This window comes from Schistocerca cancellata, chromosome 2 (genome assembly GCF_023864275.1).
Source record: "Schistocerca cancellata isolate TAMUIC-IGC-003103 chromosome 2, iqSchCanc2.1, whole genome shotgun sequence".
NCBI lineage: Eukaryota > Metazoa > Arthropoda > Insecta > Orthoptera > Acrididae > Schistocerca > Schistocerca cancellata.
In genome coordinates, this window is record NC_064627.1 from 190,497,545 (window position 1) to 190,520,071 (window position 22,527).

Consider the following 22,527-nt stretch of genomic DNA (forward strand, 5'->3'; position numbering starts at 1 on the left):
GGCGCCTCAGTTGGACCAGCGTTCGTGCTGGACGTGCAGACTGCGTGAGACGACGCTTCATCCAGTCCCAAATATGCTCAATGGGGGACAGATCCGGAGATCTTGCTGGCCAGGGTAGTTGACTTACACCTTCTAGAGCACGTTGGGTGGCACGGGATACATGCGGACGTGCATTGTCCTGTTGGAACAGCAAGTTCCCTTGCCGGTCTACGAATGGTAGAACGATGGGTTCGATGACGGTTTGGATGTACCGTGCACTATTCAGTGTCCCCTCGACGATCACCAGTGGTGTACGGCCAGTGTAGGAGATCGCTGCCCACACCATGATGCCGGGTGTTGGCCCTGTGTGCCTCGGTCGTATGCAGTCCTGATTGTAGCGCTCACCTGCACGGCGCCAAACACGCATACGACCATCATTGGCACCAAGGCAGAAGCGACTCTCATCGCTGAAGACGACACGTCTCCATTCGTACCTCCATTCACGCCTGTCGCGACACCACTGGAGGCGGGCTGCACGATGTTGGGGCGTGAGCGGAAGACGGCCTAACGGTGTGCGGGACCGTAGCCCAGCTTCATGGAGACGGTTGCGAATGGTCCTCGCCGATACCCCAGGAGCAACAGTGTCCCTAATTTGCTGGGAAGTGGCGGTGCGGTCCCCTACGGCACTGCGTAGGATCCTACGGTCTTGGCGTGCATCCGTGCGTCGCTGCGGTCCGGTCCCAGGTCGACGGGCACGTGCACCTTCTGCCGACCACTGGCGACAACATCGATGTACTGTGGAGACCTCACGCCCCACGTGTTGAGCAATTCGGCGGTACGTCCACCCGGCCTCCCGCATGCCCACTATACGCCCTCGCTCAAAGTCCGTCAACTGCACATACGGTTCACGTCCACGCTGTCGCGGCATGCTACCAGTGTTAAAGACTGCGATGGAGCTCCGTATGCCACGGCAAACTGGCTGACACTGACGGCGGCGGTGCACAAATGCTGCGCAGCTAGCGCCATTCGACGGCCAACACCGCGGATCCTGGTGTGTCCGCTGTGCCGTGCGTGTGATCATTGCTTGTACAGCCCTCTCGCAGTGTCCGGAGCAAGTATGGTGGGTCTGACACACCGGTGTCAATGTGTTCTTCTTTCCATTTCCAGGAGTGTAGATAATGATTACGTCTGGACCGAGAAGACCATCGCGACGTGGATTAAAAAAGATCGGATAACGTCTGTACAGTTTGAACTTTCCGGAATACCTCATATTAGCACGGGACATGTTTCGGGACAGAACGCGATTTGGAGGATTTCAAGACGAAAGAAGAACTTCCTAGACCGGAAGAACAAGGCCAGAAGAGAAAACGCAACACCATAGCGACCGTGTGGAATATTTGAATCGGGGGAAACTCTAGAAATGGGGACAAAATGAAGTTGTATCGTGATTTTAAGCGGTCATTTCGCAAAAACAAAACAAAAAAAAACTGGTGCGTGAGATAATTATGCAAGACAGGGTAGACACCTCACAGATAGAGTAGGTGTATCCTCGTGCTCCGCTGCTGCTTTTACTCACCGATGTGAATTTACATGTTTGATACTCTTTCTTCCTGGTACTGGTAATAATCAGCTACTACAGTTGATTTAGTCGTAATTTACGACGAACCTCCTTTCTTGCAATGTATACTTTCGTAGCAACTCAGCAGTTGTTTTTGATTGAGAAAGTGTAATTTCGGGCAGCAAACCGGGTTTACGAGCCGAGTTTCATGTACGATGTTTTGCAGGTGACCTAGCCATCTTCATTAGAAGCTGGATGTGGTCAAGACAGGGAGGGCAGTTGTCGAAATATTGCGCATAAAAATGGAATCCTAATCATCTGGCAAAACGCCTTCTACACTGCCGGGGAAAAGATGTAAGACTCTTAAGGACAAGGTAATTTTATTGACAACTGATGTCAACTCGTTGGAGGAGTATATGATAACAAAATTCGGATGAAATGAAACAAACATCTCACAATAAAGAGTGCGCAAATAGAAGCATCATTACATGAATATCACACCTGCCCCCCAACACCTCCCTCCCTCCCAATCTGGTGGCCATGCACGCATGTATTCTCGCATGTAAACGATCATACAGGTACCGAATAGTATCCTGCGACAATAGATTGTCCCTAGCGTCTTGCGCCTCTTCTTGCAATTCGGCAGTAGTTCCTGCAGAGCCAGAAGAACGAATTAAGTTCCCACTTCACCATGTCCCATATGTTGCGAGTAAGCAATGCCACTCAATATTCGCTCGCAGGCATTCAAGTATCACTCTGTCTGTGTTCACGTCGCACAATAGGTGTGGCAGCCAACACAATGAACAACGCTTAATTGTGAGTGACTCAATACAGAGTATCACTCAAATTCGCTAATGACAGAGGTGCTCTCCCAGTGAAGTACTGAGGAGAGGCTTTGTCTCTCGCCCTTTGCGTACACATACGAGACCTCGTTACGTGTTCCCGCTCCAAGAGCGACAACAGAACGGTCCCTTTTTCTGGAGAAAATTGCAAGGGTATATCATTCGCTGTCTTCCCTCACTCCTCTGGCTCTTTGCATCAGAAATACTCTGCCAGTCAGCGCTGTTCTTTTAAATGGGAGAAAGACATTTCATTTAAGTCGACCATCGCGGAAATGTGTAGCATCTCCATTAGGCGTATACTGTCCTCCTGTGAGAACTGCGTAACTATGCAGTCCCATCAAAAAATGTGTCTTCTGTGCGGCGCCACACAATATAGCAGAATTTGCTTTTAAGTCGAACACGGGGGTCGTTATACCTTCGGTCTGGCAAAAGCTGTCCTCCCTCTGGGCAGTCGCTCCAGCCAAAGTAGGTGTGTGTTGATTCACCCGTCTGAAGGGGCAGGCCTCCCAGCAGGCTGGTTGCCTCTCTAGAACGAGAATTCCTGTGGCCATCATGTTTTGTACGCCAGCCTCGACTTCCTCAACCTTGGTGCGCACTTGCGATTTCTTATTAATTTGCATATCGCTTACATGAATTCATACAAAATTGACTCTACCTTATCGATTTTGGGTTCGAATGAAGCGTCTTGATGTGCAGAATACGACTGTGAAGACGGAATATGTAAGAAATGAAGGTCAGGAGACCACGCCACCTTACAATCTGTTCAATTGGCGAGACATCTGGTGATCTTGCTGGCCAGGGCAGTCGTCATGTACCCCGAAGAGAACGTTGTGTCGCAACATCCGTATCTGAACATTCACTGTCCTGGAAGTGCACATCACCTCCCTGTCGAAGAAGTGAAGGTATCATGTGGATAATAAATAACCTGTGCATTGTAGAGGACACTTGTTATTTTATCATGCAGAAACCGCAAGTGTGGCAGCGAGCTGGCACTATGGCCCTCCGCACCATGAAGCATGGGATGGGATCTGTGTTTAGTGGGCGAATACACTCTGAATTAGGGAGCTCATAACAGACAGAACCCACTCTCATCACAAAAGACAACAGCGCCATCCCACTACTTAATCCACTCTTTCGCGACACTAGGGCAGCCATACTTGATGGTGTCAGTGTTAGTCTGCACAGAGGCACTTGTGATCTTAGTCCTGCTACAAGGAGACGGTTCCAAATAGTTCCTCATGGCACAGCAGGTGTAACATGTGCCGGGGTTCGTCCCTGAATGACGTTCGGTCGGCTACCGCTGCTCGCACAAAGCGTCGATCTTGAAGTACGTCAGTAATACTCGAAAGTCCAGAACCTGGTAAAGGTGCGGGAATGCTCCATAGACCACTGTTGAAAACAGCGATACCCTACCGATGCGCTGTGCGCAACATGTGCAGCAATCCGTCGATATGTTCATCCACTCTGCAACAGGCGCACAACGGGACCTCCTTCAAATGCCTGAAGCTGTTCATCAGGGAGGGATGGATATAACATAGAACGAATGTCGCCAACACTGTTCACCCTTAAACTCAGCACAGTTACTGCCTGAAGAGTCGAAACAGAGGGCACACAGCAGGCCTTCTGAGTGTAGTCTGATCGCCGATAACCTTGACAAACGAATCACTAGAACTACAGCCCATTACTATGCCCATATTATTGCCTGGTTCCACGGCACATAATCCCTGATGGTTGCGCATTTTTTCCGGCAGTGTACGAACTACACGGTGAGCGAAATCAAACTGGCCCGTAAACCATTTACTACACCTTACGGGAGGTAACCCAACTTACATCACCCGCACAGAGTGCAGAACATACACTACTGGCCATTAAAATTGCTACACCAAGAAGAAATGCAGATGATAAACGGGTATACATTGGACAAATATATTATACTAGAACTAACATGTGATTACATTTTCACGCAATTTGGGTGCATAGATCCTGATAATCAGTACCCAGAACAACCACCTCTGGCTGTATTAACGGCCTTGATACGCCTGGGCATTGAGTCAAACAGAGCTAGGATGGCGTGTACAGGTACAGCTGACCATGCAGCTTCAACACGATACCACAGTTTATCAAGAGTAGTGACTGGCGTATTGTGACGAGCCAGTTGCTCGGCCAACATTGACCGGACGTTTTCAATTGGTGGGAGATCTGGAGAATGTGCTGGCAAGGGCAGCAGTCGAACATATTCTGTACCCAGAAAGGCCCGTACAGGACCTGCAACATGCGGTCGCGCATTATGCTGCTGAAAAGTAGGGTTTCGCAAGGATCGAATGAAGGGTAGAGCCATTGGTCGTAACACATCTGAAATGTAACGTCCACTGTTCAAAGTGCCGTCAATGCGAACAAGAGGTGACCGAGACATGTAACCAATGGCACCCCATACCATCACGCCAGGTGATACGCCAGTATGGCGATGACGAATACACGCTTCCAATGTGCGTTCAACGCGATGTCGCCAAACACGGATACGACCATCATGATGCTGTAAACAGAACCTGAATTCATCCGAAAAAAGGATGTTTTGCCATTCGTGCACCCAGGTTCGTCGTTGAATACACCATCGCAGTCGCTCCTGCCTGTGATGCAGCCTCAAGGGTAACCGCAGCCATGGTCTCCGAGCTGATAGTCCATGCTGCTGCAAACGTCGTCGAATTGTTCGTGCAGATGGTTGTTGTCTTGCAAACGTCCCCATCTGTTGACTCAGGGATCGAGACGTGGCTGCACGATCCGTTACGCCATGGGATAAAATGGCTCTGAGCACTATGGGACTTAATTGCTGAGGTCATCAGTCCCCTAGAACTTAGAACTACTTAAACCTAACTAACCTAAGGACATCACAGACATCCATGCCAGGGACAGGATTCGAACCTGTGACCGCATGCGGATAAGATTCCTGTCATCTCGACTGCTAGTTATACGGGGCCGTTGCGATCCAGCACGGCGTTCCGTATTACCCTCCTGAACCCACCGATTCCATATTCTGCTAACACTCATTGGATCTCGAGCAACGCGAGCGGGAATGTCGCGATATAAACCGCAATCGCGATAGGCTACAATCCGACCTTTATCAAAGTCGGAAACGTGATGGTGCGCATTTCTCCTCCTTACACGAGGCATCACGACCATGTTTCACCAGGCAACGCCGGTCAACTGCTGTTTGTGCATGAGTAATCGGTTGGAAACTTTCCTCATGTCAGCACATTGTAGGTGTCGACACCGGCGCCAACCTTGTGTGAATGCTCTGAAAAGCTAATCATTTGTGTATCACAGCATCTTCCTGTCGGTTAAATTTTGCGTCTGTAGCACGTCATCTTTGTGGTGTAGCAATTTTAATGGCCAGTAGTGTAATTTCATACATGTATCAACGGAAAATGGAAAATTGTAAACTGTGGCGACTCACTGATTAATGGCTGACCCCTGTGTCCGAGCGGTTCTTGGCGCTTTAGTCCGGAACCGTGCTGCTAGTGCGGTTACAGGTTCGTATCCTGCCTCGGGTATGGATGTGTGTGTGATGTCCTTAGGTTAGTTAGGTTTAGGTAGTTCTAAGTCTAGGGGACTGATGACCTCAGATGTTAAGTCCCAAAGTGCTTAGTGCCATTTGAATTTGACTGCAGTCCAGTTTCTCTGTGCGACTGGTAAGGATAGTAAACAGGAAATATATTGGCACCAGAGCATAAAGTTTGTGAATTTCATTCCGTGTAGTCAATTGGACAGTAACTATGCCTCGCAGACAGGCGCGTTAACAATATGTACAGATGTCACCATTTGAGATAGGACGTGTAACTGGGATCGAAGATGCAGGTTGGAGTAATTGGCGAATCACTCGACGTTTGAATGGGAGAGATGCGACTATTCGACGACGATGGCAGAAATGAGTGAATCGTGGCCGAACACAGCGCCAATAAGGAAGCGGTCGACCTAAATTGACGTCGGAATGTGAGGACTGAGCAGTCATCTGAGACTCACACAAAGGCTCCGGTTCATCATTATCATCGATCCAACTTGCAACGGGTCCTTCAGTGACTACAAGGACCATTAATAGCTGACTCACAAAAACGAGGCTGAGCTCACGGCGCCTCTCGCGCCGACTACCATTGTCCTTGTGAGTGTGTGGGTTTTATTTTGTCAAGTTGTGCAATGGATTGATCCAACAAGTACCCTTTGGCTCTGGCAAGAAACAATGTCCACCTCACACTACTACAGGAGTCAGACAGACGCTCCTAATGTACCAACAAGATTTGCTCGAAAAACATTCACCAACAAATATCTTCTGGAGTAGACCGCTGTAAGGAAAAGACACAAAAATATTCTATATTCTTGCGTAACTAGTGGAATACTTGGGTACTGGAGTATTGCTAGTTAGTGTAAGAAAAACATTAAATGAACGAAAAATATTATTAATTTATTGCAAAAAAAATTCTGAGAAATCAAGTGAAACTTTTGCTTATAAATTAATAAATTTCCAGGTTCTTTTCAGAACAGTAGATTACCTCTTATGGATAGGAATGCTATTATTTTACAAAGTATGGTATGTTATTTACTTGGCAGAATGGCTGAGAGCCGCGCCTACACAACTTGAATAACTTTTCTAGGTATGGTCAAGGCTGTCGCGTGAGAAATGTAATGGAGTAAACTGTTTTGGAGGACGGATGGGGCTCGCATCTGCTGTAGCACACAATACAGTGAGCTGCAACGACTGCTGCTTGCGTCGCTCGCTGCTAATAAATAACACAACTGTCTCTTTCTGTCTGGATTGACCTTCGCCAATCAAACTCTCCCTATGCCTTGATGAAGTCAAGGATTCCTATCTACCCCTAGTCTAACTATTGGCATGGTACACTGGTCAGATAACCAGTCCACCGCGATGCCACACAATATTTGCTCGAAGTTGTTTAACTAGTACTCTATCCGTGTTCACACCATACAATAAGTGTGCCGGCCAACACAGTGAACAATGCTTAATCGCAAGCAATTCAATATAGAGTATCACTCCAATTCGCTAACGACAGAGGTGCTCTCCCAGTGAAGTACTGAGGTGAGACTTTGTTCCTCGCTCATTGCATACACGTACAAGCGCACTCGCTCTTGTTACGTGTTCCCGCTCCAAGAGCGACAACGGACCAGCCCCTCTTTCTGAAAAAATTGCAAGGGTATATCATTCGCTATCTTCCTTTCCTCCCCGGTTCTTTGTATCAGAAATATTCCACCAATCAGCGTTGCTCTATTAAATGGGAGAATGACGTTTCGTTTAAGTCGGCCAATGCGGAAATAGGTGTATACTGCCCTCCTGTGAGAACTCTGTAACTACACAGTCAGTCCATCAAAAAATGCGTCTTCTGCGTGCTGCCACACAATATAGCAGAATCTGCTTTTAAGTTGAACACGGGGGTCGTTATCCCTTCGCCCTGGCAAAAGCTGTCCTCCCTCTGGGCAGTCGCTCCAGCCGAAGTAGGTGTGTGTTGACTCACCCGTCTGAAGGGACAGGCCTCCCAGCAGGCTGGTTGCCTCTCTAGAAAATTCCTGTGGCCATCATGTTTTGTACACCAGCCTCGACTTTCTCAATCATGGTGCGCACTTGCGATTTCTTATTAATTTGCATATCGCTTACATGAATTCATACAAAATTGACTCTACCTTATCGAGTTTGTGTTCGAATGAAGCGTCTTGATGTGCAGAATACGACTGTGAGGACGGAATATGTAAGAAATGAAGGTCAGGAGACCACGCCACCTTACAATCTGTTCAATTGGCGAGACATCTGGTGATCTTGCTGGCCAGGGAAGTCGTCATGTACCCCGAAGAGAACGTTGTGTCGCAACGTTGTGACCAACAAACCTGTCAGTCACTGCCAAGACAAATAACAACTTGCATAACAAGAGCCATAGCTAGACCATGTTGTTTGTGCAGCTCTTCGTCTTGAATAAATCATTCAGTTTTTCTGAAATTGTTATCATTTGTTTGCCTGTACATGTACATCACTGTTCAATACATCTAACGATCTCCGTCTCAGTCGGATAATTCCTCCGTGGTGCGTCATTTTTTTGTCGTTGAATGTATTTTCTACCCCTATACATGGCGACAAAGGAACAAACTCAGAGTTGACGGTTCTCCACAGGACCGCGTGCTGTCGGTGCTGCCACACGTGGGACACGTGGCGACGGCGGTGCTACTGGCTGGCCTGGTGGACAAGGCGCGCGCGCAGTCGCTCGTCTCCACCACCACGGCGCGGCGGCTCATCGTCTACATTGGTGAGTCACAGTTGCTCGGCCACCGTTGACCAGACGTTTTCAGTTGGTGAGAGAGCTGGAGAATGTGCTGGGCAGGGTAGCAGTCGAACATTTTCTGTATCCAGAAAGGCCCGTACAGGACCTGAAACATGCGGTCGTGCATTATCCTGCTGAAATGTAGGGTTTCGTAGGGATCGTATGAAGGGTAGAGCCACGCGTCGTAACACATCTGAAATGTAACGTCCGCTGTTCAAAGTGCCGTCAATGCGAACAAAAGATGACCGAGACGTGTAACCAATGGCACCCCACAAAATCACGCCGGGTGATACGCCAGTATGGCGGTGACGAATACACGCTTCCAATGTGCGTTCACCGCTATGTGGCCAAACACGGATGCGACCATCATGATACCGTAAACAGAACCTGAATTCATCCGAAAAAATGACGTTTTGCCATTCGTGTATCCAGGTTCGTCGTTGAGTACACCATTGCATGGGCTCCTGTCTGTGGTGCAGCATCAAACATAACCGCAGCCATGGTCTCCTAGCTAATAGTCCATGCTGCTGCAAACGTCGTCGAACTGTTCGTGCAGATGGTTGTTGTCTTGCAAACGTCCCCATCTGTTGACTCAGGGATCGAGCAGCCACTCCACGATCTGTTACAGCCATGCGTATAAGATGCCTGTCATCTCGACAGCTAGTGATACGAGGCCGTTGGGATCCAGTACGGCGTTCCGTATTACCCTTCTGAACCCACCGATTCCATATTTTGCTAATAGTCATTGGATCTCGACCAACGTGAGCAGCAATGTCGCGATACGATAAACCGCAATCGCGATAGGCTACAATCCGACCTTTATCAAAGTCGGAAACGTGATGGTACGCATTTCTCCTCCTTACATGAAGCATCATAACAATGGTTCACCAGGCAACGCCGGTCAACTGCTATTTGTGAGAAATCGGTTGGAGAAATCGGTTGTAAACTTTCCTTATGTCAGAACGTTGTAGGGGTCGCCACCGGCGCCAACCTTGTGTGACTTCTCTGAAAAGCCGATCATTTGCATATCACAGCATCTTCTCCCTGTTGGTTAAATTTCGCGTCTGTAGCATGTCATCTTCATGGTGTAGCAATTTTAATGGCCAGTAGAGTAATTTTTAACCGTTAGCAGTACAGGATGGAACATAATAATACTGCTGGAGATCATGTGCGTATGATTGTGCAATATTTGTAGATCCCTTAAAGGGTGTTTACAACAAAGGGAAGTTCCTACACAGAATAGATTTTCAATCTGAAATCAGTAACTCGTCGCTGACTAATAGACTCCAAAGACATCGCCGTAACACTTATTGCGTTTAAAAAAAAGCTTTCTATTGCGTTAATAAGGAACCCCAGATAAAGTAATCCATGAGTCTGGAATTAGAAATAAGCTGGCAAACCTTGTCCGAGAAACTCGGACAGACACAATCTCAAAAGTATAATTTATAGCTAAGATATGTCGACCTTTCAAAATAAATACCCGTGTCAGGTAAGGCGATGGTTCATCTCCACGTCCTTTCAACTGTGTCGCGGAGAAAATTGCAAGTATTTGGAATTAAAAAGTTAAAAAATTCAGGATGTAACTACTATGGAGAAAGAACAAAAGTGTTGCAATAAATGACCTAGCATTTGAGGTAAATATTAACATATTTCCTGAAAAATGAAATTACAATGAAATCCAGACCATTAGCTGCATACGGGTATTGATAAATATCAATGGGTACAGTTGAAAATGTGTGCCCTGACCGGGACTCGAACCCAAACATGTCCGAAAGAACAGATCCATCTTAATGTAGAAATGGCCTACCGGCCAATGATCTCCTTCAGTGTGGGTGCACTCACATTGCTCAAACACTTGCGGGAATCGGTAGATTGACTGCCGCGAGTAATGAATATAGTGGGCAGGAGCACTACAAATGTAGTGTGTGGACAGTAAGTTGGAAATGTGGGTCTCCACGGGGAGCGTGCCAGAGATAAGTCTCTGCAGTCGCACTATGCTCTGTGGCTCGCTTGGATAGAGCTCCTTCTATGGAAGCGGGGTTCGTGTCCCGGTTGGGGCACACATTTTCAACTGTCCCCGTTGATATTTATCAACGCCTGTAAGCAGTTAATGGTCTGGAATTCATTGTAATTTCACTCTTCGAGAGCTGCAAGATCACCAATAGTATCTGTTCTTACGGGAAGAACTGATACCATCCTCATATATTCATATATTTCCTGAAAGCCTGTCAAATGCAACAGTTCAAGTCAATCAACTGGAAGACAAAGTCAATATGACAGTCACAAGAATTTCTGAAGAGAAAACAAAAATTATGACAAATATTTAATATTTAATAATAGAAATCTGGCAAACAGAAAAGGAAAAAATTCAAATATTTGGGAGAGACTATTAAGGAAACAGTTCAGAAAATATGGTTCAAATGGCTCTGAGCACTATGGGACTTAACATCTGTGGTCATCAGTCCCCTAGAACTTAGAACTACTTAAGGGGCTCCGGAAAGGCTCAAAATCATGAAAAGTTCAATTTTTACTTTTTTGCGTTTTCTGAATCTGCAGACTATTACCTTTTAATAGATATATAATTTATTCAATTCCGAAGACTACAACTATTTTTAAATTTTTTTTGAAATGTGTTCTACATGGGCGTGACCCACTGTGGCGCTGTTAAACTGCTGTCAGATGGTGTTATTATTAACGTCCGTGTTCATCAGGTACATTTTAGTGATGTGAGATAAAGTATATGTTGTGGCTAACCTGTGATGGTTCAATATATATCGCTGGTGTGATTGTCGATTGTTTCATGTTTATTTACTCTGTCGTTATCTCGAAAATATTCGTAAGTAATTCTGTTTCTTGAGTCTCTGTTTTGTTGAAGTATAATAATGAGAAAAAGTAAAGTTATTAGAAATCCTCTGAAGGCTTTTAAGAAAAGGAGAAATGTTGGAAAGCCAAAGGTATGTGTTATTACTGTAAACAATAAAGACGATAACCAAGTGAGTGAACCTAACCTCTCAAGTACACCTGCCCATAGCAGTCATAGTGGGAAAGAAAATACTTCACAGAAGAAGCTTGGTTCAATGAATGAAAACTATGAATGTTTTATGGGCGAATCGGATGTGAATGAAATATTTGATATGTCGGTTCTCAAAGGAATTTTTTCAAACTGTGTAAGATGTATTCATTGTAGTGGAGTTGGTCTGGAACTCTCCATAATAAAGCACGTAGGACTTGCTAGTGAAATACAACTGAAATGTGATAAGTGTTCATACATGACCACCTTTTGGAACAGTGTTGCAGTAACTGCAACTGAAGAAAATGGTAGCAAAATCTACGAACACAACATTAGATTTGTTTATTCCTTGCGTTCAGTTGGTAAGGGTGCTACTGCAGGTGCAATTTTCTGTGGCATCATGAATCTTCCAAATCCCCCAACCAAGTTTACGACCTATAATAAATTAATAGGGTCTAAAGTAGAAGATGTCTGTATAGAATCTATGAAGAACGCTGTGGAAGAGGCAGTAATGGAAAATAATGGTAACAGAGATTTGACTGCAGCGTTCGATGGTACCTGGCATAAACGGGGACACACATCTCTTCATGGTGTAGTATCTGCCACCAGTATGTATACAGGGAAAGTTTTAGATGTAGCAGTAATATCAAAGTATTGTAGATGTCCACAAAAATATATAGGTACACATGAAAATAATTGCAAAGCTAACTATAGTGGCAGTAGTGGAGGAATGGAAGTGGCTGGTGTTGCCAGTATATTCCAGCGTTCTGAGGCGTGTGATAAAGTGCGATATGTTAATTACCTTGGTGACGGTGATTATAAACGTTTCAAACATGTTCAAGGACTGTAGCCCTATGGTGATAATGTTGTAGTGCAGAAATTTGAGTGTATTGGACACGTACAGAAGCGAATGGGAACAAGACTTCGGCGACTGAAAGCTTCGTACAAAAAACAAAAACTCAGTGATGGTAAAGGGTTGGATGGGAAGGGAAGGTTAACTGACAGTGTAATTGACAAAATACAGAACTATTATGGAATGGCTATTAGGCAAAATACACAAAGTGTCGACGAAATGAAGAAGGCTGTTTGGGCTCTTTTTTTTTTTTCATACTTCTTCAACCGATGAAAATCCCCAACATAGCTTGTGTCCCAAAGAAGAAGACAGTTGGTGTAAATATAACAAAGGATTGCTAACTGGTGAAGTGTACACTCATAAGCATAATCTGCCTCATGCAATAATGGAGGTGATAAAACCTATTTTCAGAGACTTAGCAACACCTGAACTGTTGAAAAAGTGTATTCACGGAAAAACTCAAAACCCCAATGAAAGTGTAAATAGTGTTATATGGTCGAGAATCCCCAAGACTGTATTTGTTGGAATAGAAACACTTCACTTTGGTGTGTATGATGCTGTTGCGACTTTCAATGATGGCAACATTGTAAGGTGCAAGGTATTTAGAAATATGGGAATGAAGATAGGTTCTAACATGGTACGAGCGATGCTTGCTTTAGACAAGGAACGCCTTCGGGCTGCAGACAGGGCTGTAAAGAGTCTAGAAATACAAGCAAGAGTAAACAGGAGGAGGAACAAGAGGAAGCTGGAGGAGGAGTTTGCAGAGGATGAAGATAATCCATCCTATGGACCTGGAATGCACTAAAAAGTTAATCCAATCTTTGTCGCTCGATTACCAAAACTTTTATTTTCTCATACTAATTACATGTTTTCTAAGGATCTTCCAAACATATTTGTTTCAAACTTTCAGTAAATGTTACACAGTACCTTCTGCATAATTTAACACAGCATTTTTCCAAAAAAGTGTATATTTTTGAATATATAAATAAAAAATTGCAAAAAAATGTTGTGAATTTTCATTACAATTGAAAAAAAAATCATCTAATAACTGAACTAAAATTTTGTAAAATCCCTGTGTTAAGTTGTAGCCCATATTCCAATAAATAATATGTATAAAATTCAACTTCCTACCTCAAATACTTTGTGAGGAAAGATGTAATTTATAAGCGTTATTTTAACATTGCAAGTATAGGGCGTTCCGGAGCCCCTTAAACCTAACTAACCAACGGACATCACACACATCCATGCCCGAGGCAGGATTCGAACCTGCGACCGTAGCCGTCACGCGGTTCCAGACTGAAGCGCCTAGAACCTCACGGCCACACCGGCCGGCACAGTTCAGAAAACACTGCTTTAGAGGAATGAATAAACAAGATGGGAAAAGCTTAATGTATAAAGAAGAATATCTGCAACAATAAGTGCTAATCTAAAAAGAAATCTAAATAATTAATAGTCAAGCCGGAAAAATCTTCATAAAGATATCAATTATATTTTATTAAATCAAGCTTCGTGTGTTACAAACTGACACCAGTGGTTTGTCTGCCTGCCCTGTTCCACAATGGTCTGGTGTACATCATTATTAATTTGCACTACAGTACAAACTGCGCAATATCAGTAAAACATGAGTGAATTCGCGTTTGGAAGAAGGCACACGAGCACGACGAAAACTAATGAAGCCTGCAACACGACTCGAACCACACAAATTACTCCAGAGCACCTAATGGTAGGTAGAGTACTGTGAGTAAGACATCAACGTACCCTGCCGACACATCTGACTGAACGCCAACGCAACGAATGCCCAAATGTGTGTGAATACCTAAGGGACCAAACTGCTGAGGTCATCGGTCCCTAGACTTACATACTACTTTAAACTAACTTTAACTTAACGCTAAGGACAACACACACACCCATGCCCGAGGGAGGACTCGAATCTTTCGGCGCCAGGGGCCACGCAGGTCGGGACATGGCGCCTCTAACCGACACCCCCGGGATAACAAAAAACCAGAATGAACATCAAATTGTCAGGTTTTCTAAATAGAAAAGCACTTTGTTAGTAACAGACAGCAATAATGAGACTTGCAGTTGGTGATTTCTACGTGGAAAAGGAAATAAGCTGTAGAGAGATTGAAAATGGTAAGTAAAGAGAGCCTAACCCTTTTGCTCACATTCTTACATGTAATGCACTTGCTTGTTTTTCATTTCCTTACCTTTCATAACATTTTTAATATTGTTTCAAGAAGTGTATCTTCAATAGCAGAGTGAACTTCAAATTGTCAGGCATTTCTTAAAGGAAAGAGCAGTCCCTTAGTACCACAGTGCAAGACAGAATCTTGTGTTCAGTGATGTCTATGTTAAAAGGAGAATATTTGATATCTATCTTTTGTTTCCATTCTTTATTACTGGGGATACGCTTGTAAAAATTCTTGAAAAGAGCTGTCACCATGAACATATGAGTAAATTCACAATAGTCATGTGTTTTATGAGATAAAGCGAACTCTTGTTACCTTATTGTAAACGGAAGTTGTGAGGGTTTTGCTATGTATGACAGCGTTTAAGATAATTTACTTTCAGTGTAATAGCTTGAAAATGTTAAGTCCTGCTGTCAGTTGGCATTTGTCACCACCTGTATGCGATTTTTAAAGCTAAATAGTGTTCTGACAATTATAAAATAGTGGCAAAGTTCATCAATCGATTAAACTTATTCCTCCCCGTATATATAATCGGTATTTCGTTATGAACCTTTATGCTGTTGACAAGAATATATATAATTTGGTCTTTGGTTCGAATTATAGTTCGCTCCTCCCTGTATGACGGACAGAAGATCGTTAGCATCAGGTGCGTCTGTACGGAGGTGTCCGTGGACTGCTGCGTCGGCTATGGGCCGCTTAGTGTGACACCACTAACACTGCTGGACGGCCTTGTTATCCCGGGGGTGTCGCTGTAACCGAGCGGCCACTCCTCGCGGATAATGCAACGACTGTGCTAATATCCGTAACCAAGCGTCGCGCAGCCCATCCTATAAACACGTGTTTATCTCAGAAAGCATGCGTTTCCGGACCCATTTTTATTGGACTTATTTTTCCTGTTTCGAGCAGTAGTGCCACCTCTTAAAGTATTCTGCACTTTTTTTTAACATACTCTATATGAGACAGGTGAAAAGCCCTTACATTTCAAGAAAAAAGTAATAATTCAATTCCATAAAAGGCAGGTGCTGACAGATGTGACTATTAAAGAACTGCCAGAGTAATAAGCACTTGTTGCAAAATACTGGCACGAATTCTTTACAGAAGTTTCGAAGAACTGGTAGGGGCCATCACTGGGTAAGTTCAGTCTGGGTTCCGTAGAAACGTACAAACATCAGAGGCAAAACTGAGTCTACGATTTGCCTTAGAGGATAGACAACAATGGTAGATTAAACAAGGGAAAACCTACGTCTATAGCATTTGAAGATCTAGAGAAAGCTTGTGACAATGGTAACTGGGCTTCATTCTTTGAAATTGTGAAAGTATCAGGGATAAAAAGAAACAGAGAGAGAAAGATCATTTACAACTTGTACATAAACCACATTGTAGTTGTCCCAGAGGACATGAAATGGGAGTCGTAGTTGAGTAGCTGTAGCCTATCCCAAAGTTATTAGACGTGTGTATTGAGCAAGCTACAAAGGAAACCGGGGAGAAAGTTGAAAAGGGAGCTGACATTCAGTGATAGGAAATAAAAGCTTCGAAGGACTTAGAAGAGTAGTTGAACGGAATGGATAGTGTCTTGAAAAGTGATTATGAGACGAATATTAACAAAAGTAAAACAAGGGTAATGACAGATGGTTCAAATGGCTCTGAGCACTATGGGACTGAACATCTGAGGCCACCAGTCCCCTAAACCTAACTAACCTAAGGACATCACACACATCCATGCCCGAGGCAGGATTCGAACCAGACTGAAGCGCCTAGAACCGCCGGCTGGTAATGACATGTAGTTGAATTAAATCACACTACGCTGAGGGAATCAGATTATAAAATGAATACCGAAGGTAGTAGATGAGAGATGAGTTTTTCCTCTTGGGCTGCAAATAACTGATGCTTTCCGTAGCAGCAGGATATAAAACGCAGACTGGCGGTACTAACAGAAGCGTCAGTGAAAAAAAATCTGCTAACATCGAATATAAATTTAAATGTTAGGAAGTCCTCTCTAAAGGTACGACGGCTATGCGAAAAATAAGGTCCGATAAAAAAAATGGTTCAAATGGCTCTGAGCACTATGGGACTCAACATCTTAGGTCATAAGTCCCCTAGAACTTAGGGACTTATTCCTAATTAACCTAAGGACATCACACACACCCATGCCCGAGGCAGGATTCGAACCTGCGACCGTAGCAGTCCCGCGGTTCCGGACTGCAGCGCCTGAACCGCTAGACTACCGCGGCCGGCTTAAGGTCCGATCGATCGTGAAATTGCAACCACAGTGAAAATCAAAATTGTTTTATTTGCAACAGTTTCCTACACCTTCCAGTTACTCTCTACAGAGTCGCTGCTTCGATTTATACATTTGTTGTAGCGTTGTACCAATTTCCCAGTATCTTCGTCTTAGAAAGCAGCCACCTATGTTTTCTGCCCCTTCTCTACACTGGTCTGAAGGTCGTTGTCTGTGCCAAAATGATGTCTTCATAGTCAGCGATTCATATGAGCGGAGATGAACATCAGAGGGAACATAGTCCAAGCTGTGTGATGGGTGATGAAACACTTCTCATCGAAAACACTGAGGGGGCGTCCTCATTCCCCATACAGTGTGGGACCGAGAGTATTAACACACTGCTGCAGCATCTAAACACGGCGGACTACGTCGTATTCGCAGAATGTTTGGAAGAAGCAGATGTGCATTGTTGAAGCAATTGCATGAATGTCAAGAAGACCGTCGGAGGATTAATCCCTGCATATCTATGCAGTTTCAGTCGAAACTGACTATTACTTTCAAAGTCCCCGTAATTAGGTATAAAGGATTCCTGAAGATCCTCAGGTCTGGGTTACTGTATAACAGTTTTCCGACAGTTGGACAACAATTTCAGACCGGCTCACATGAAGGAAAATAATTTTAGTGTGGACCGTGATGATTTTGAAGAATACCTCCTGGTCGGTTAGCGTCACGTTGCCTCCATGTTTTGATTACTAACGTAAGAAGAGCCTTAATTATTTTAAAATCCTTATGAAATCTGTGTCAGCCAGAGGAAGAACAGCTAAATTTATTTTATCGCGGCCCAACTGCATCACGCAAAGGCCAAATTAAAAGAAAGGAGAAGACTAATAAGGACAATGTACCGAGTGGATATGATTAAAGTGCGGCTACTCAAGGAGCTCCAGTGTGGGCTGTAACTATCGTACATCAGCGAAACTTGGTAGGTATGCTAATGCGTTAATGCGGGACTGACTTACGCTGGGAAACGAATTAGTTTCAGTTTTGGCCACCAGGTGGAAATATGGCGCTGCATGCCATTTGTATGACGGTGTGACTTCCACGCTGTCATTTGACAAGCCGTAACATAACAGTGTGGCAATCGAAAAGAGACGCCGTGCACTGTTAGTAAAACAGAGTTAAGAAGAACGCTAGTGGGTGGTGGTAGCTGTCAGTTGGTGAAGATTTCCAGGCTGAATCAACACCTAGACGACAGAGGGAGTATGCAACACAACTTTTGGCAGCGGAATTCGCCGCAAATATATTCGGATACCCGAAGAATGACCATTCCAATACCATACACAAATAAGCTCCAACTACCCGGTACGAGATACTGCGAAGCAGAAGGTGCAAAACTACATTGGAATGATGCAATGAAATGAACTACTACTAGAATCACAGTGCACAAACTTGTTTGACGTCCTATATGTGAAGAACAGTCGTCAGCCTTGTAGCCCATATATGTCTACACTCCCCCACCCGAATCCATTGGCAACTTATTAATTTCTCCTCTCTCCCATCATGTCTCCCACCAAAGTGACAGTAATCACCTGTCTGATTATCAGCCTTGGTACTTTGCAGCGCCTGCACCATCACATCCAAAACCAGTGATACCGAAACTTTGGTTCCAGTGGCTCTGAGCACTATGTGACTTAACATCTGTGGTCGTCAGTCCCCTAGAACTTAGAACTACTTAAACCTAACTAACCTAAGGACATCACACACATCCATGCCCGAGGCAGGATTCGGACCTACGACCGTAGCGGTCAATCGGTTCCAGACTGAAGCGCCTAGAACCGCACGGCCACAGCTGCCGGCATACCGAAACTTTAAGAACTTTCGCGAAATACAAACCTAGAGGTCTACCCACGCATCCAGCTCTAACAGAAGTTCCCGGTCCTCTCCAATGCTGGGCCCATCTTCACCGTCCCTATTCAACAACTCGACTGAGACTCCTCATCACATCTTTTCCATAAAAAAACCCTTTCTAAAATGATCTCTGACATATACTCTCGAAACCTTCTGCTCACGTCTTTCTTCAAATCAAGAAATCTCTTTTCTTACCCGTCCCTACTCCCTAACAGTCCCAAAATCGTGCACCAGCGTCGTTACCATGAAAGCGAGAGTGCATCGCTAATCTCATTTATGCTGCTTCTCATTAATTTCGTCTTTCTTCGGTTCGCTCTCAATGCACAGACATTAAATACTGGGTTTCGTACCAATCAGTGTGTCCTGTAATTCTTCCTCGCTTTCAGTTTCGCCTCACTTTCACTGAGGATATCAATGTCTCCAGCGAATCTTATCATTAATATCCTTTCACCCTGAATCTGATTTCAATCCTGAACCGTCATTTCATTTCCAACATTTCTTCTCGACTTCGTTCTTAATCTTCTGTTCTTATTGTTCCTTCTTGGTTCTCAAACACATTGTGCGTCATCAGTCTTCCCTGCAGCTTACAGCAATTTTTCTGAGAATTTCGAACGTCTTGCACCATTTTACGCTGTCGAACACTTTGTCTGTGTCGACAAATCATTTGAACGTGTCTTCAGTTTTCTTAAGTCTTGCTTCCATTTGCAGACCCAACGTCAGAATTGGCGCTGTGGGGCTTTTGCCTTACGTACAGCCAAAGTGATCGCCATCCAACAGATCCTTAATTTTCTCTTCTGTTCTTCTGCATATTATTTCTGTCAGCAATGTAGATGCATGAGCTGTTTAGTTGATTCTACCATAATTCTCGCATTTATCCACCTCTGTTATCTTTCGGGCTTTCGTCCAGACTCATAGATTCTCCAAACTAGCTTGAATAGTCGCACGGTATCTACTTAGAAAGAATCAACCTGAGCGGTCTGTTTGATACAGATGAAATATGTTCTACCAGAACATATTTCTATTTCTATAAAACTGTGGTCGACGAGGACGTAGATATAAAGCGAAAGACATCAATTAAGTATCAACAGTAGAATAGGCGATATGTTTCTCAATAGGCAAATGACTTACATCAACAAGGAACAAATTTCTTTCTGCATCTACATCTACATCTGCATCATACACCGCAAGCCACCTAATGGCTTGTGGCCGAGGTTACTTTTGGCACTATTACCCGATCCGTCCAGACCTGTTCCACTCGCGAATAGTGCGTGGGAAGAATTATTGTCGGTAAGCCTCTGCATTGGCTCTAAATTCTCGAATTTTCTTCAAATGGTCAATACCCGAGATGTATGTGGGGGAGGGGGGGGGGGAAGTAATATGTTGTTCTGACTCATCCTGAAAAGTGCTGTCACGAAATTTCAATAGTAAATCTCTCCGAGATGCACAACGCCTCTCTTGTAACCTCTGCCAGTGGAGTTTGTTCAGCATCTCCGTAACGCTCTCGGGCTGATCAAACAATCCCGTGACGAGACGAGCCGCTCTTCGTTGGATCTTCTCTATCTCCTCTATCACTCCTACCTGATAGGGGTCCCAGACAGATGAACACTCTTCAAGAATTGGGTGAATAAGCGCCTTACAAGCGTCGTCTTTCGCGGATGAGTTACATTTCCTTAAGCTTCCTCCGATGAATCTGAGTCTGGTGTCTGCTTTTCCCTATATCTGTTTTATGTGGTCATTCCTCTTAAGGTCGCTCTGGATACTTACACCTAGTTATTTTACGGCAGACGATGTCTACAGCTGTTTGTCATCAATAGTGTAGCCGTACAGTAGTGGATTTCTTTTCCTGTGTATGCGCAATATGTTACATTTATTTACGTTCATGGTCAACTTGCAGAGCCTGCATCATTCATCAGTTCTCTGCAGGTCGTTCTGCAAATTCTTACTATCTTTTGGCATTGCTACTGTGGTACAGACAACTGTATCATCTGCGAATAGCCTTAAAGAGCATCCGACGCTTTCTACAAGATCATTTATATGTATTGTAAACAGCAACGGTCCTATCACATTTCCCTGTGGTACTCCGGATATTACCTTTACATCTGTCGATTTAATTCCGGTAAGACCGACGTGTTGAGTTCTATCTGCAAGAAAGTCTTGAATCCAATTGCAGGTCCGCTCCAATACTCCTTAAGCTCGTATTTTTTTCTTTAAACGACAATGCGGGACGGTGTCAAATTCCTTCCTAAAATCAAGTAACATGGCATCAACCTGAGCGCCGTGGTCCACTTGGCTGTGGATCTCATGGAGGAACAGAGCGAGCTCAGTTTCATAGGATCTCTGTTTGCGGAATCCATGTTGATTTTTACAGAGGAGATGTTCATTTTCCAAAAATGTCATAATTCTTCAGCATAAGAGTGAGGGACAGTGTCATGATCTTCCGCGGTGAAACAACTTCGGAAGACCGAATTCAGTGTTTCAGCCTTCGCTCTGTTATCTTCCGTTTCAGTGCCGTATGGTTGCTGAGGGAATGAATAGATGATTTTGGCCCGCTTACTGACTTTACATACGACCAAAATCTCTTAAAGAGTTTTTACTTAGGTGTGCTGACAACGTCTTACTTCCAAAATCATTAAACGCTTCTCTCAATTGTTCTCCTTTCGCTTCGTTCAGCTTTTGTTTGTCTGCTAGGTTTTTACTTCTCTTGAAACTGAGATGAAGTGCTCTTTGTTTACGTAGCGCTTTCCTAACACGGCTATTAAACCATGATGGGTCTTTCCCATCCCTTAGAACCTTACTCGAAACATACCTGTCTAGGGCATGTTGAACGATGCCTTTGAATTTTTTCCGTTTGTGCCCCACATCTTCGTCTTCATCACCGAATATTTGATGCTGACTGCTGGGATATTCTGAAATTTGTATCCTGTCACCCTTGCTGAGCAAATATATCTTCCTACCTTTCGAAACATTGCTTGTAGGACCTGTCGTCATAGATGCTGTGACAGCCTTATGATCACTGATACCTTCCTCTACGTTAACAGATTCGATAAGTTCAGGTCTATTTGTTACCAGGAGGCCTAAGATGTTACTCTCACGAGTTGGTTCTCTAACTATCTGCTCAAGGTAATTTTTCGGACAAGTCATCCAGAACAATGCCACATGATCCCCTCTCTCTGGTACCAGTTTTGATGGCATAAAACTCCCAATCTATACCTGGCAAGTTAAAGTCACCCCCTATTACAACGGCACGATCAGGAAAATTACTAATGATATTCTGCATGTTCTGTCTGAAGCGCTCTACAATTACAGATCCTGACACAGTCTATAAAAGCATCCGATTGACCGTTCTTTAATACTAAATTTCACCCAGATTAATTCACATTCCGAATCCATGATAACCTCCTTGATTTTATCGCATTTCTTACTGCAATAAACACGCCACCACCATTGGCGCCTAACCTATCCTTACGATAAACATTCCAATCTGAACTTAAGATTTCGTTGTCATTGACATCTGGTTTGAACCAGCTTTCTGTTCCCAATACTATCTGTGCATTATAGCCTTCAGTCAGCGATACTAATTCTGAGACCTATTCTTGGATGCTCCTGCAGTTTACTAAAATCATATTAATCTTTTCTACCTCTGATCTGCGAGGACCAAG

At 44.2% G+C, this 22,527-nt stretch overlaps 1 protein-coding gene across 1 annotated transcript in view; it reads left to right on the plus strand.

Moving 5' to 3' along the window:
• Positions 1–22,527, plus strand: part of LOC126152362 (uncharacterized transporter slc-17.2-like) — a 426,481-nt gene that overhangs the window by 277,946 nt on the left and 126,008 nt on the right. The window contains exon 5 of the mRNA XM_049916002.1: positions 8,546–8,678. Within this exon, the coding sequence (XP_049771959.1) occupies positions 8,546–8,678 (133 nt within the window). The remainder of the gene's footprint in view (positions 1–8,545; positions 8,679–22,527) is intronic.